General features: G+C 32.5%; 1 protein-coding gene across 2 annotated transcripts; it reads left to right on the forward strand.

Moving 5' to 3' along the window:
* Positions 1 to 3,301: 3,301 nt before the first annotated feature.
* LOC114392246 (ABC transporter B family member 11-like) lies at positions 3,302 to 9,934 on the forward strand. 2 transcript variants are annotated; one of them, XM_028353297.1, is made up of 13 exons: positions 3,302 to 3,525; positions 3,876 to 4,219; positions 4,692 to 4,746; positions 4,858 to 5,033; positions 5,135 to 5,356; positions 5,450 to 5,688; positions 5,808 to 6,333; positions 6,464 to 6,737; positions 6,878 to 7,761; positions 8,060 to 8,326; positions 8,537 to 8,821; positions 8,931 to 9,224; positions 9,370 to 9,934. In XM_028353297.1, the coding sequence occupies exons 2-13, from the start codon at positions 3,974 to 3,976 to the stop codon at positions 9,721 to 9,723; spliced, it is 3,822 nt and encodes a 1,273-aa protein (XP_028209098.1). In that variant the 5' UTR covers positions 3,302 to 3,525; positions 3,876 to 3,973; the 3' UTR covers positions 9,724 to 9,934. The 2 variants fall into 2 exon arrangements, with proteins under 2 accessions (XP_028209098.1, XP_028209099.1); XM_028353298.1 differs by having other exon boundaries at positions 3,304 to 3,525; positions 8,537 to 8,800.
* Positions 9,935 to 16,611: the final 6,677 nt, after the last annotated feature.

Here is a 16,611-nt window from a genome sequence, read left to right on the forward strand (position 1 = left end):
TATATAGTGCACAAATAAAAAATGTATTTATTTTATTTTAAGATAAAGGGAGGCTAAGGTGAAGCTTAAATATATTTTTGACTATACTCAATTTTTGTATTTTTTTAATAAATTTTTATTTTGTGTTGAGTCTTTAATGAAATAATAATTTTATTTTTTGTTCTTGATATTTATTTTTAGTCCTTGATAAATTAATAAATTTTATGTTTGTATCATGATAAATTAATAGATTTTATTTTAATAATGATTAATTACAAATGAAAAATTTATCAGGTAGTGGTGAAAGAGAATGAAAAGAGTGGTTGTCCCCAATAGAGGAAAGAGATTTGGATGGAGGAAAAGAAAGTGATGTTCAGGTAATAAAATAAAATAAAAAGGTAAATAATCACTTTTGTTCTTCAATGTGTAATTTGTTAACAAATATAAAGATGAAAATATAAAATTTAGTTCCTGAAAATGTAAAAATGTAAAAAGTGCGATAGATATATTCAGCTAACTTTCGTCCATCACCATTAATAAAATATAGCTTACGTGGTATGGAAGGACAAATTTGTCACTAAAATGATTGTCAACGTAGATTGTCAATACACATATTTGTCCTAATATTTTTTTTTTTACTTTTCGTTTCCTACTTCGCTGACAAATATATCCGGACGTTAATAATAAATTATGACTAATTATTATTATTATTATTATTATTATTATTATTATTATTATTATATGTTTGTAATCTACTAATCATATTCGTTTAGTATTTATATAATATATTTTTTAAATTCTTTTAATATATATATATATATATATATATTATTTTGATTTTCTTGTCAAACTTTAATCTTTGCTGTTAAAATTTTTTTTATCTTATATCTTATAATTTTATTAAATTTCTACTAAATTTTTCATTTTTAATCTTTAAAATTATTTCATATCCCAATTTCAACTTAAGTACCCTTGTATTTAGATTGAAAATAATATGTCAAAGAGTTTTGAATATAAAAAACACAATTGACTGTAGGACCAAATTTATTTGTTTTAAAAAAAGAATTTAATCAACTTTTTTTTTTAAAAAAAAAATAAGTCTCACAAAATTTAAACTAGATAAAGCTAAAGTGAAATTATAAGTCTTTTTCTTATTATACATAATATGAATGAAATAAAAATAGTTACTAACAAATAAAGAATCCAAATAAATTTAAATAAAAAATATAATAATGTTCAAACTAATATAAAGGTTAACTTTAACACAAAAAAATAACTAATACAAAGGTTTGTTCTTTGCCTTTAAGACATAGAGTGATTTAGGGATTGCAGCCACTTTGGCATTTCATTTGACATGTTGTGGTAGAGTGATTCAGGGATTGCAGTGACTTTACATTTCATTATGACAAATATGCCCTTATATTGACGATCCACGTTGACAATTATTTTAGTGATAAATTTCTCTCCATGTGTCACGTAAGCTATTTTATTAACAGTAACAAACAAAAATTAACGGTCTGATATATTTGTCATACTTTTTACATTTTTTAAAAACTAAATCTTATATTTTCATCTTGCAGGGACACACGTTGAGGGAGAAAAGTGAGTATTTACCCAAATAAAAATTGAATAAATCATTTTTACGTACAGTTCCAATTTTATCATGTGGAGTTGCATTTTTTTCTTTAATATTTTTTTAACTAGTACGATTATAAGCAATTCTAAAGTAGGTTATTTTTCGTATGATATTACTTACTTTTTATTTTTTTTACAAAAATTTATTATATTAAATAACATTTTATTTTATTTTATATATATAATCTATTTTCCTATGCACAAATTCAATCTTGGGTGCAGCTTATTTGATTTTGCACATATATAGTCGAATATGGCTGCAGCTTATTTGATTATTGGGTTCCATATTCGAATATGGCTGCAACTTAATTATTAAATTTTGATTAAAAGATGGTGCTCTTCTCGTGCGTGTGTATGAGGAGCCAAGGTTAATTTCGGAACAGCCAACACTATGTATTCTTTCCTCGCATTTCATCTCAGTTTTGAAAAGAAATTTGCAAGTATAGCTGACCAATTTTGTACTGATTTTACTTTCATCTCAATTGAACAAGCCAAATGCTTTCTTTCTTTTCTTTTCATCCGTGTTTACACTTTCAGCGCTTTTCTTTCGTTGGAAACGAACACATCCTTATAGCCAGATCAGTCAATTTGTTAGTTGGGACATACATCATCATCATCATTATGAAATCAGTGTCCGATCGATCGTGAAGTAACTAGCTAGCTAGGCACAATGCACTTTACTGAAAACACAGTAGTGTCCCGTGTACTGACACCTACTGCTCCATGCTTCTGCTAAAGACTACACGCTGCTGTGTTCACACTATTCAAATTTTTAATATATCTGACTTGCATGCAGATTGTGAAATGTGAATGCCGTGAACTAGAACCAAGTTTGTGGAGGTCAAGGATATGGCATCCACGTGGACAATTTTATTCGGTTGGATAAACGGTGAAAAGGATTTCATAGTGAATTTAAAAGAGACACACAGACAAGTCCCAGAGTTGCCCAGAACAGAGATTTTGTTGGTAGTACTGTATTACTAGTATTATTATTGGGTTTGTCTACCTTGTAGGGTGAATATATATATATATATATATATATATATATATATACACTTTCGGGAATCAGTTTGTAGCTTTGGAGTTTGGACTAAAGAAATGAATCAGCTTCCTCCTTTTTGTTTCTTTTCTTATATAAATTTAAAAGAATTCGCTTTCTGTTCTGTTTGTTTGGCTCTGCAATTGGGTCATATATATATATATATACTTGCCTTTCTCTGACTCTGTTGTCATGATCTGTTCAAAGTGTTGTCTGCATTTGGATCGCATGCCTTCTCTCGTGGCATGCATGCATATGCATGTCGGTGTGAACTTACCAACTTCTTCTAGTGTAACAATATTTTTTTTCCTTTGTTTACACTTCGATCATTAACAAAATCTTATTATTGTATGGAGTAAAATTTATTCCAATATTATTTTATTAAATTAAAAAAAATACTTTAATAATTTGTTAATGGCTACTCTTTTATTTATGACCAAGTAGGCGGTGCGGTGATGTTTGGAGTTTGGAAAACATCCAAAGTAGGGAAGGGTATAGTAGTAATGGCAAATTTTTTCCCTTCTTCCAATTTCACACCTGAATCTAAGATCAGGTGGGTCCCACGTACGATTTTAATGCATGTGCATGTATTTTGACACAATTTTAATGGCTCAAACTTCAAACAGTTCTTCTTCGATACAATTCGAAGTTTTAGACTATATAAATAAAATTGTTGGCTTCGGTAATGGGCATCTAATTATCACAGTTTTTGTTCATTTGCTTTATCTGGATTTAAAATTAAGCCATGTAAGCTACCTTGCAATACTAAGCTACTTCCAAACTTATATTTCCATCAACATTATGCTTTTCCTTCATTCTCTCATCGTTTGATATCATTCTGAGAGGGCAGGAAGGAAACACTTCTACCTCAGGTTTGCAAAAGCGTTCATTACTGGCTTTTACTTCTTTTAGAAAATAACAACAACATGGGCATTTTGAATGTGCATTGATCACTCGTGTTGGTTTTACAGGTGGACCTTGCATCTTAGTTTCCTCTCTTTTCCTGTTCTGGTTCACTAGCTGCTAAATTTTTTTATTCTCTTTCACTTTCCGATCTTCATTCCTATCTATTGTTGAATTTGTTTAAGCCATGCAATTTCCAATTTAAGTTGTTTTTTGTAGTTTTGGACGTCTAAACAGTCATAAGTCACTTCAGGGGGTGACTTTTGATGGAAATACTAAAAATAGAAGTTGCTAACTCAAACAAGTGATCCTTTTTCAGCAGCTGCTTTCAAGTGGGGTATGTAAGTTGTAACCAACAGAGGTTTTCAAGAATCAACTAGTCATCCACCAGTTCAAAGTCCTTAAAATACCCAAGAAATGGCCAGACAGCAAGATTTCAAGAAGAACAAGATGATGAAGAAGGAGGAAAGTAACAAAACACTACCATTTCACAAACTTTTTTCATTTGCAGACTCAAGGGATTATCTATTGATGTTTGTTGGGACAATAAGTGCTGCTGGGAATGGAATGACTAAGGCTTCAACGAATATAGTTATGGGAGAAGCAATTGAAGCTTTTAGAAGAAGTGGTAACACTAAACAAGTAGTTCATGAAGTTTCCCAGGTAATAAATGACTAGCATCCCTTCACTCTGACATCTGAATCGTTATTCTATTGGGATGTAAAAAAATAAGCTATCCGGGTGGGGAAGCGATGAAAATAGTGTGAAATGGAATTCTTTTAAATTATTATTTTTTTCCTCGTTGTTGCTTGGCAGAAGGTAAAAAAACTAATATGGAATCATTTTACTATCAGTCTGTTAGACCAAACGTAAAAACGTTTGCACGGGTGGGTGAAGATGAATTATATAGTAATCCACCACCAATTGTTTAATATTTTGTTGAAACAGACAATTGTAAGTATTTTTTCTTCTAAATTTCTGAATTATCAATTTCCAACTGTCTATTTTCTGTCCAACAATGTTATGGAAGTAGCTTAATTGCACAAGAATTCATTCAAGTTTGAGAGGAACAGTTTGGATTTCAAATTCCCCTCATTTCTCTGTCATAACCCATAATGGTTTGTTCAATACTCAGGTGTCTCTGAAGTTCGCACTACTAGGTGCAATTTCCTTTCTGGCAGCATTTCTACGTAAGCATGCCAAATTCTCTGCTCATTATGCATACTGTACAACTAGAAATAAAATTTATTCTTATATAACAATAAGAGGAGTTATTCATATTTTATTATGCACCATTACAGAGGTGGCTTGTTGGGTATCCACCGGGGAGAGACAAGCAGCGAGAATTCGAGGCTTATACCTCAAAGCAGTTCTGAGACAAGATATAAGCTACTTTGACAAGGAAACCAATACTGGTGAGGTTGTTGAAAGGATGTCAGGTGACACAGTTCTTATTCAAGAAGCCATGGGAGAGAAGGTATTAATTGAAAGCTACAGCTACAAGTACCAAATCATCACTATTTCATCTACCATAAAATAAAAACAAATTTTTCTTTCTCCTTTGTGTGATAATACCAGGTAGGAAAATTCATACAGTGTGTAGCATGTTTTTTAGGAGGTTTAGTCATAGCATTCATCAAGGGTTGGTTTCTAACCCTTGTCCTTCTATCTTGTATTCCACCTCTTGTCCTCTCCGGCTCCATAATGAGCATTGCTTTTGCAAAGTTGGCATCCCGTGGACAAGCAGCTTATTCTGAAGCAGCAACTGTAGCAGCGTGTGCAATTGGTTCAATTCGAACTGTATGCCAATCTTCATAATGAAACTTATCAGTCTTGTTCTTTTACATGTTGCAACAGAGTAGCATATAAAAGATACACATTCTTCCAATGCAGGTTGCATCATTTACAGGCGAGAATCAAGCTATAGCTCAATACAATCAATCCTTAACAAAAGCTTACAGGACTGCAGTGCAAGATGGAGTGGCTGCTGGTTTAGGCCTGGGGTCAATCCGTTTTTTTATTACCAGTAGTTTTGCATTGGCTTTATGGTTTGGAGCAAAGATGGTACTAGAGAAAGGCTATACACCAGGTCAAGTCATGAGTATATTTCTGGCACTATTTTATGCCTCCATGTAAGTTAGTTTCTGCTTTAACAACTATTTTTGGGATTCATCAATCATATCTTACAACCTTTCTCCCAAGCTTGGCAGGAAAATTTGACACGCATTTCCATTTTAATTTTATTTTCCAGGTCTTTGGGGCAGGTTTCTACAAATTTAACAGCATTTGCTGCAGGACAAGCTGCCGCCTTTAAAATATTTGAAACAATAAATAGGCATCCAGATATTGATGCTTACGACACTGCTGGTCAACAGAAAGATGATATTTCTGGAGATATAGAACTTAGGGAGGTTTGCTTTAGTTATCCTTCAAGACCAGATGCATTGATATTCAATGGATTTTCTATTTCAATATCAAGTGGTACTAATGCAGCTTTGGTTGGGAAAAGTGGGAGTGGGAAATCAACAGTTATTAGTTTGATTGAGAGATTTTATGATCCACAAGCTGGTGAAGTTCTTATTGATGGTATCAACCTCAGAGAATTACAGTTGAAATGGATCAGACAGAAAATAGGCCTTGTCAGCCAGGAACCGGTTCTCTTCCATTGTAGCATTAAAGAAAATATTGCCTATGGTAAGGATGGGGCAACAGATGAAGAAATCAGAGCCGCCACTGAACTTGCTAATGCAGCTAAATTCATAGATAAATTTCCACATGTGAGCTCGCACTTTCATATTTTGAAATTTGCAATGTTGCCTTTGCAACAATATTAATTTGAAATTTCACAATATGAAGACTACTTTATATATTTATTACCTCATTAGTTTTGTAAAATTATGATTTTAGGGACTTGACACAGTTGCTGGTGAGCATGGTACACAGCTCTCTGGGGGTCAAAAGCAAAGAATTGCCATAGCAAGGGCAATTCTGAAAGATCCAAGAGTTCTGCTCCTTGATGAAGCTACAAGTGCCCTTGACGCTGAGTCTGAGAGAGTGGTGCAAGAGACACTAGACAAAGTTATGATAAACCGAACAACGATCATTGTAGCACACCGCCTAAACACAATAAGGAATGCTGATACCATATCTGTTATTCATCAAGGAAGAGTAGTAGAAAATGGTACATATTTTATGCTGCCAAATAAATGAAACCAATTATGGCAATTTGCTTTGAAGTTTTTCTCTCTTACACACTCAGACAAGCCATCATTTTTCCTTCACATAAGCATTATTGTATTCTTATCTCTTTCAACTGATTAGGTACACATGCGGAGCTCATTAAAGATCCAGATGGAGCTTATAGCCAGCTCATTAGATTGCAAGAAATTAACAAGCAGTTAGATGGTACAGATGACTCCGGCAGGGTAGAAAACTCTGTAGATTCTGAACGACAATCAAGCCAGTGGTTTCCTTTCCCTCAATCTTTAAGCTTGGGATCATCTGGAACAGGAAACAGCAGTCATGACTCATTCAGAATATCAAATGCTATGCCTACTACACTTGATCTCTTGAAAACATCAGAAGAAGGACCTGAAGTTCTTCCTCCAGTAGTATCACATTCACCTCCCGAAGTCTCATTCCTTCACCTTGTTTATCTTAACAAGCCTGAAATCCCAGAGTTAGTCCTAGGGACTCTAGCTGCCATAGTAACTGGGGCAATACTACCCCTTATGGGGTTTCTTATCTCCAACATGATAAATACTTTCCTTGAGCCTGCAGATGAACTCCGTAAAGTCTCAAAGTTTTGGGCATTAATGTTTATTGCCCTTGGTGTAGCTGGCACCATATTTCATCCAATAAGGTCATACTTTTTTGCTGTAGCTGGTTCTAAGTTGATAAAAAGGATCGGGCTGATGTGTTTCAAGAAAATTATTCACATGGAAGTAGGCTGGTTTGACAAAGCTGGGAATTCAAGTGGAATACTTGGAGCAAGGCTGTCACTTGATGTGGCTTCTATTCGAACTTTTGTTGGGGATGCACTCGGTTTGATGGTTCAAGATGTTGCTACAGTAATCATAGCCTTGGTAATCGCCTTTGAGGCAAACTGGCAGCTTTCTCTCATCATTCTTGTTTTGCTACCTCTATTATTAGTAAATGGACAAGTGCAAATGGGATCCATGCAAGGATTTGTCACTGATGCAAAGGTTTGTAAATAACTCACATCAAACAACAACTACTTGTATGAAAATATAAATATGTGAAAATATGAAATTTCAGACATAGTGGGAAAAGGGTGGCAGGAAACTTTGGATCTAAATGTAACCTAAATGGAAGTAATCGGATCAATTTGTATCAATTAATCTGTATGGAAATGGAAAACAAATAATCTGTATAGAAAATGGAAGGGATGGGAATGATGCAGTAGGGAAAGTATTTCGTCTCTGTTTAATTAGTACTATTATCCATTTGACCAATGTTTACTGTGATCTATATGTTGCACAGAAACTATATGAGGAAGCAAGTCAAGTAGCGAATGACGCAGTAGGGAATATCAGAACAATTGCCGCTTTTTGTGCTGAAGAGAAGGTAATGAACTTATACCAGAAGAAATGTTTAGGACCCATCAAGACAGGTATATGGCAAGGTATAGTCAGCGGAACAAGTTTTGGGTTATCACTCTTCTTGGTGTTCTCGGTTAATTCATGCAGTTTTTATGCTGGAGCCCGACTTGTTGAGAATGGCAAAACATCAATCTCAGATGTTTTCCGTGTAATTTTGTCCTATCCTTGTCACCATTTCAGATTTACATCTTTTCTATTTATCTCAAATTGTCGCTGACAAAGAATAAGCTAATATCTCAAACAAACAAAAAAGTGTTTTCTTTTTCTTTTTTCTTTTAAATAAAACAACATAAATAATTTAAGAGCAATGCTCATCACATTCTTCAAGCATTTAACAATTCATTTTCTAATTTTCCAGGTGTTTTTCACTCTCACAATGGCAGCTATAGCAATTTCACAATCTGGCTTCATGGCCCCAGGTGCAAGCAAAGCAAAAAGTTCTGTTACTTCTATATTTGCTATTCTTGACCAGAAATCAAGAATAGATCCCAGTGATGAGTGCGGAATGACATTGCAAGAAGTGAAGGGAGAAATTGAGTTCCACCATGTCACTTTCAAGTATCCAACCAGGCCTAATGTTCTTCTATTCAGAGATCTTTCCTTGACCATTCATGCAGGGGAGGTAACACCAACTGATACACTGGTTTGTTTTGATGCATAATTCTTATAGGAATACATGATTCTTTGAAACAACCCATCTAGGTCTTTCTTAACAGAGAATCTAATAGTTTGATTTTCCTGATGAAAATCAGACAGTTGCTCTAGCAGGCGAAAGTGGAAGTGGAAAGTCAACAGTAATCTCATTGCTGCAAAGATTTTATGAGCCAGATTCAGGTCAGATTACACTGGATGGAACAGAAATCCAAAAGCTACAACTTAAATGGTTTAGGCAGCAGATGGGTCTGGTAAGCCAGGAGCCTGTGCTGTTTAATGATACCATCAGAACCAACATTGCATATGGAAAAGGAGGTGATGCAACAGAAGCTGAAATTATAGCTGCAACTGAACTGGCAAATGCCCACACGTTCATTAGCAGTTTGCAGCAGGTAACCTACACACTATTCAATGAACTGAATCTGTTCCTAAAACTTGTGCAACAAAAATTTTATGCCAAAATTTTGAGTAACTAGCAGTGTAATTCTAAACACCATATGAATAAGGTTCTGAATCATAGACAAACAACACACGCAGGGTTATGACACCATAGTAGGGGAGAGAGGGATTCAACTATCTGGAGGGCAGAAGCAGCGGGTGGCAATTGCAAGAGCCATAGTGAAGAATCCAAAAATATTACTGCTAGATGAAGCCACAAGTGCACTTGATGTTGAGTCTGAAAGAGTGGTTCAGGATGCACTAGACCAAGTGATGGTGGACCGAACCACAATTGTGGTGGCTCACAGGTTATCCACCATAAAGGATGCAGATTCGATAGCAGTTGTTCAAAATGGAGTCATTGCTGAGCAAGGAAAACATGACACTTTGCTTAACAAGGGTGGTATCTATGCTTCATTAGTAGGCTTGCACACAAATCTTGTTTCATCTTAGACCCATTATAGCTTAGTTGCACCTATTATCTGATGGTTTATCATTTTCTATTTAAGATTTCCTTTCTATTTTCTGAGTAATGTAATTTTCTAAAGACTTGATTACCCATCTTTGATGAGTCTCAGGTTAAAACCTATTTTAATTGGAGATTATGAGCTTAACATGTAACATTGATATGGTAATATGCTAAAGGACAGAGAAATTGAGCCAACACTTGCCTATGATGAACTCACAGTCACAGCAGCATCCAATGGCATGTCTCTGTTCCCATTCGCCTTTATCTAAAGAAACAACTCTAATATCTGTTCGCAAAAACTTCCTCTAAAGTGAACTTGTGTTTAAAATATACAAATATGCGTACATTTATTTTGGATTAAATAACTCCATTCTAGATTAAATCAAGAATATTTTTATTGCTTACGAAAAAAAAAAATCAAGAACATTTTAATTGCTTACCTTTCAAATAAACTCTTGAAGAGGGGGATAGATAGCCTTTACCTTTCACCGTTTCAAATTCGTTGCTCATTCAGTCATTCACGTACAAGTTACTTTGTTATATACTTTTTGGTTATGGATTGGACCTAGAGCCCTCTTCTCTTATTGGATTTGATCAAACTTAACTAACAGATACAGTAAGACAGAATTAGGGTAAGGTTGTTTTTTCTACTACTTTTTTATTATTGTTAATGACACTACATTTTATTTTTCTTATTTATTATTTTAAAATATTATTATTTAAATAAGACATGGATGCTTTTTTCCCGAAAATTTAAGTTCAAAATATATCAAATTAGACTCTTGAATTAAATTCCAAAATTAAATTTGGATTTAAACTTCCAAAAATGATTTACAAATCACTTTTAGAATTAAATTTTTAAAAGAGAGTTTAGTAAATTTTAGAAGGTTTACAAATCCTTCCGAAACTTTAATTTTAAAATATAGTAAACATTCATCCCCCCACTAACAAATAAAGCTATAAATCATCTTACGCTCAAAAACTCTTTTTTATTAGATTTATTATTGAAAAAGTGTATTTTTAGTTTTCCTACTTCCAGTCAAAAGTGGTTAAAGTTCTTTTTCTTTCATATTAATGAATTTAATTCCTTAAACTTTAAAAAACATATAAATTTAGTACCTTCTAATTTTAAAAGACACGATAAATTCGAAGAAACTAAATCTAAATAGTTATAAAATTGAGCATCAGATTCATCCATATGAAAAAAAATACAGATACTTTTATCACATTTAACTCAAATTTATGCTAAATTTTAGAAAGTGAAAAAATACAAACACTTTTTTTGGACTTAAATATATTTTTTATATATAAAAAAATAAACTATTTTTATTTTACTACTTAAAATTATTTTTTATCTAAGTGCTCCACATTTTGTTATATTTTACTTTAGTTATTACGGTTAGTGTGAAGTAATGAGGTTCACAATGAAAATATCATATGTCATCAACATCTATTACTAACCATCAACAAATTTTTTATATTATTTAAAAAATTGAATTTGTCTTCTTTTCCTTCCTCGTTTCCCTCCTCTCCACTTCCCTCTTTCTCTTGCAAAGATCCCTTCCTCCATCACAAACCCCCTAGTCTTCCTCCCAAACTACTTCCAAGCCCTAAGAATCGGCGACCCCGACGGAGCCTTCCGCTTCCCCGGCGTCACCCACGGCGACTACTTCTTCGGGGCGGGTCTCGAGGAGCACCTCGCCGAGAACAATCCTAACCGTTACGGCACCCCACCGGTCTCCAAGTCCGCCGTCGAGGGCCTGCGACTTAGAGAAGTTGTATCGTTTTCGTTTCCAAGGTTGCGACTATGTGCAAGGAGCGGCTACACGAGATCGTGAATGAAGAATTGGACAGCGCGCGCGAGAATTTGGAGTGGAAACTGACGATGGAGAACAGATTCGCTCGCATGGACGAAGAGGTTCATCGCCGGAGCCAGAGCAACCAGACTTTTACCTGCAGGTGTGAGCTCCAGACTCCTCACTGCAACGCCGTCGTCAGACCGGAGAAACTCGTTGTCTCCAACTGCGGCGTGAAAACTCCGTTGCCAACATTGCAAGCTTCCAACAAGACATACACTACAAGTACAAACATTATAGTAATGATGGCATAAGTAGTTTTGGCTATTATACTCTCACAACGGCCATCAAAGATGAACGAGTTGAAACTTGAAATGTAATTATATTATTCAGCTAATTAGCTGTGTTGGAAAGAGACAAAGAAAAATTGTAACAAAAGGGATATACTCAAAAGTTTGTTAAGAAATTAACAACAAGATACTTCTAATTAGGCCGACGTACCAACCAGAAAAAATGGTTAATTTTGAGTTCAAACCTCAATTGCAAAATGGGATGGAATTTAAGCACCTGTTTTTAAGAGCCAAATTGCAAAAAAGACAAGGGATTTCAAAGATTAAAAAAAGTTATATTTGTATTACTTAAATCACAACCACATTAACAAATGACACTTTATTTGATGTAAAGTGACAACAAACTAGTAAAACTTCTCTTATAGATTTTAAGTATTCCATCAAAGGGAATATCACCTAGTACTTATATACTCAACCCCTTACCACCCTTTTCTCCCCCTATAGCCTTTCTTGCTTTTTACATTTCCATCTCTTTCTCATTATCAAGATCAACTTCCACAAAGAAACGTACATATAAGACAAGCTAGCTAGCACCCTCCCCCACTCATTAGTGAATGGTGGAACTAAGTGCCTTTCTCGAGCTTAGTTTTTCTGTTTGTGCATGTGTGAGAATCATTCATTAGACACCGTTTAAGTCATAGCTATGCATACGATTATCGAGTTTCTACATTCAACTAATTTATCTTCACATTTCTTTTTAGATGATGACATGAAGGAGATTTAGTTGTAAGTGGTTGGAAAAGGTTTGAAGACTGTAATATTACTGTGAAGTTTTCTGGCGGGTATTTTGTTAAATTACTTTTTTCTTAATTAAATTTTAACATCTTTATGATTTAATTGTTTGTGATATATACTTGATTTGGTTAGTTTACTAGTTTATGTTGACCCCTCTTAAAGAGTGAAATCAAATGCTCTTCATAACTAAAACTATACATATTTACTAAATTACTCTTATAAGCGAAAAAATAGTTGTGTTTAACCCTTGAAAACTTCCAAAGTAAACTTATCAAGAGATGACATTGGCATTAATTGGAAGCATTTTTAAAACTTATCCTTAAATTGGGTTTAGCGAGGATAAATATTCGTGAGCATCTAAAACTAGTGAGAATTATACATGAATACATACTATACTAAAGGGGGACTTTAATTAACAAAGAGATGAGGTCAAGGTGATCCTCATATCATATGATCATATATTTCAGAAGTCAGAACGAGATAAACATGTTATTCAATAAAGATGTTGTTTGCATTTCCATTGAGCAATATGTGGTATAAAGGAACTGCATTGAACTGAGACTTGAGTATTGAGTAGTATGTGTAAAATCTAGTTGTTACAACAGCTGCTGTTATTCATTTCTCTCTTACTTTCATGTATTGTCCACATGTGGATAGTTCAAACATGATTCATTCAGATTTATCGGATTCCCCCTTTTTACTATTTTTGGCTCTAAAATTTTATGACACCATCTTTGGCATAGATATTTTAGCTTGACAAACATTCTAAGGGATCCCCATCCCTATCCCTATCTGTTACAAATTTGAAAAATTACTCAAACTTGGTGCACGAATTGATAGGCCAATATTGTGATTTGTAACATTCATTTCAGATACATAACTTACATGAATTTCTCACTATTTTAACCAATATTGATTTGCACCTTCACATTCATCATGCATACCTAACTTTGTAAGTAGGGATCATTTGTTAAGGTAATTTCTGTTATTAATTACTTCCTTTCTTTGAAGAAATTATTAAGTGATCCAACATTATTATGCTCTTACATATGACACACCCTACTCAACAAATGAGTTTATAATACTCACTAATTCACACACATCTTATTCAACCAATTAAATTACATTTGTTTATTTTTCAACTATATGTTTAATTATCCCAATATTTGTTCTATGTTAATCTAATGAGCCTTTTTGTGAAAAGAGTATTTCCCCCCTCTTTTAGAGCCTTAAGTAAGGAATTGAAGTCTATTGCTCATGAAACCTATGCAAATTAAATATTGAGGTTCCTTGATTGTCTTTTTCTTTTAAAAGTAATTATACATAAGCAACATGCACGAAAAGAAAAAACTATATTGTAAATGTTAGAATTACATTATCTAATCATTTTGATCCCCTTTGATAAAAAAAATATTATCTAACACATATTTAAGAATTAAAAAAACAAGTATAAGAGAGGCTTGAAAATAAATAAATTTTAACATACATAATTATATTAGTGCACTTTTTATGGGATATGATTAATTAACATGCGGTACCAAATTCTATAAAATTGCACAGTTTAAAAAACATTACAAATAGTAGAATTTATTATTTTAATCATTAGATTTAAATTAAATTCTCATAAAATAAATCAAATAGACAAAATTTCATGATTTAAAAATTTAATATACATGATTAATAAAACACTTTATTAATATTTTGAATTTTATAAGTAAATTATATATGATGTTCTTATTTACTACATAGTTAAGAAATGTAATTAATATTTTAAATTTTATAAAAGAATATTTTGTAACTTCTAAATATGTCTTTTATTTCTCTAATTAAGTAAATTTTTTCTCTTATTTATTTAGTAATTACTAATTTGGTAAAAATAAAATTAAACCCTCTTACTCCATAAATTTTTTTAATGAAGAGACTATATCATAACTCATCAAATATATATAATTATTAACCCGTTAGTTAAACTTGGTCTAATGATAAAAATTTGAATAGTTTATATCAAATTTTAAGTTTTAATTTTATTACTGTAAAAAAAAAGTTATTGTTATTATTATTTTGGGACTGTGGAAATTTGTGACGGTTATTTTTGTGAATGAATTTCCTTTACAAAGTGTTACACTTCAAAAAATACTTGATTCTAGGCATTTCTTGGTTTTGTGTAGCTGCTTTTTGGATTGATTTGCTTCCTCTGCATATCTTTCTTAATGGATCATAAAGAAAGTTTTGGGATGCACACTACCCTCCCTTTTATCACATTAGTATTATTTTTATCCAACTTGCATGCATATATACACCGGCCGCTAGCAAATATACAAAATTGGGGTAAGTTTTTTTAAAAAATTACAAGATATGAGTAAGACTTCTTATAAAAAAAATCATATTTTAAAACATGACTTTAGAATTATAATTTTTTTTATAAAAAAATATTGAAATTATGATAAAATACGACTTCGCTATTTAAAAAAAATTAGGATCTTCAAAAGTTGTGTTTTAAAATACTACTTATTCAAATCCTTAATATTTTCAAAATCTATCTATTTTTCTGTAATTTTTTTTAAAAAATCATCCCAATTTTATAAATTTTTCCCGCTAACTATGTGTACCAAAATAGAGTAGCGTAAGTCAATTTCTGCTTTAATTGCAGCAATAAATATCTTAATATATTTTTCAGCTTTGATTCCCTAGCTTGATTAGGCTTCAATCTGTGGTCCATTACCCGTTGAGGATAAGGAAAAGAATACGACAGAAGCCGATCTCTAAAAATTTGATTTTGACACTTAAAAACATAGGGATCCATACACCATTTCATTTCTACCCTTACAAGAGACATTCTGTCGCCATCAATGCCTTCTTTTTTTTCCTATATAGTATTTTATTCCACATCAAATGAATCTGGCTTTTTGCTTAAGCCTACGTTTGACAATAATATTCTTTTTAATCACAATAATTACAATATTTAATTAGTTTTCAAGTCAGACCGAAGGTATCTTTACAATCTTATATTTTATGATTTGATTATAAAACTAATTCTCAATTCAAATTGTCACACTTGAATTTTGACATCCTTTTTTAAGAATGCAGTCCATGGAAGAGATATATAATATCTATAAAATAACTAAATATGAAAAGACATTAAGTTAATGAGAATATATTATTTTATTTATTTTAAATATATTAAATTAAAATTACTTATTAAAAATAAAAGAAAAATGTTATCCCTTCTCTTCTTTTCAAAACTTAACTCTTAAACATGTCTTAAGAGATGAAATTATTTGGGATAGCATTGCTTATGCTTGAATCCCATTTTTCGCAGCAGTCAATGAGGTTGTTTATACTTGTTCAATGCAAAACAAAAAGCCATAATATACTTGGTTTGATTGTAACCTGCCATTGAAAATTCACCAACCCAATCTATCTTGGAAGGTCATCTGTTGCCCTTTGAAACGTGACACCACTAAAAATTTCACCCTAGAAAACAACTTCATATTTGAAAGAATTAACAGTATTGTTCCTTGCACATAAACACGGGCTACAAGAATCTCTCACTGGAGAAATATGAGCAATTTAAGACGCAAGGGGAAAAACTGCAAGAGGGAAAGATAAGTAAAAAATGAATAGTAGCAATACGACTTTTGTTTTCTTTTTCTTCTGAAAAGTAGAATTTATATCTTTTAGTTAAGACGATCCTGATCAAATTGCCCCATGATATATATTATGATAAGTCTTTATTTTGAAAAAAAAAATATTGGTTTCTCTCTCGAACACGATGATATTATCCTTATTATGTATATTCATATAATAATATTTGAATGCTTGTGTGCATTGTATAGCGGCTGGACCTTCGTTACACATGCTACCTGTTGCCTTACATACAAGACACGTAATAAAACAAAAGTACTGACTTTCTCTCACTTTATAATGTAAGAAATAAAATTAATATATATATATATATATATATATATATATATTTTAATTTTTTTTATCC

This window comes from Glycine soja, chromosome 17 (genome assembly GCF_004193775.1).
Source record: "Glycine soja cultivar W05 chromosome 17, ASM419377v2, whole genome shotgun sequence".
NCBI lineage: Eukaryota > Viridiplantae > Streptophyta > Magnoliopsida > Fabales > Fabaceae > Glycine > Glycine soja.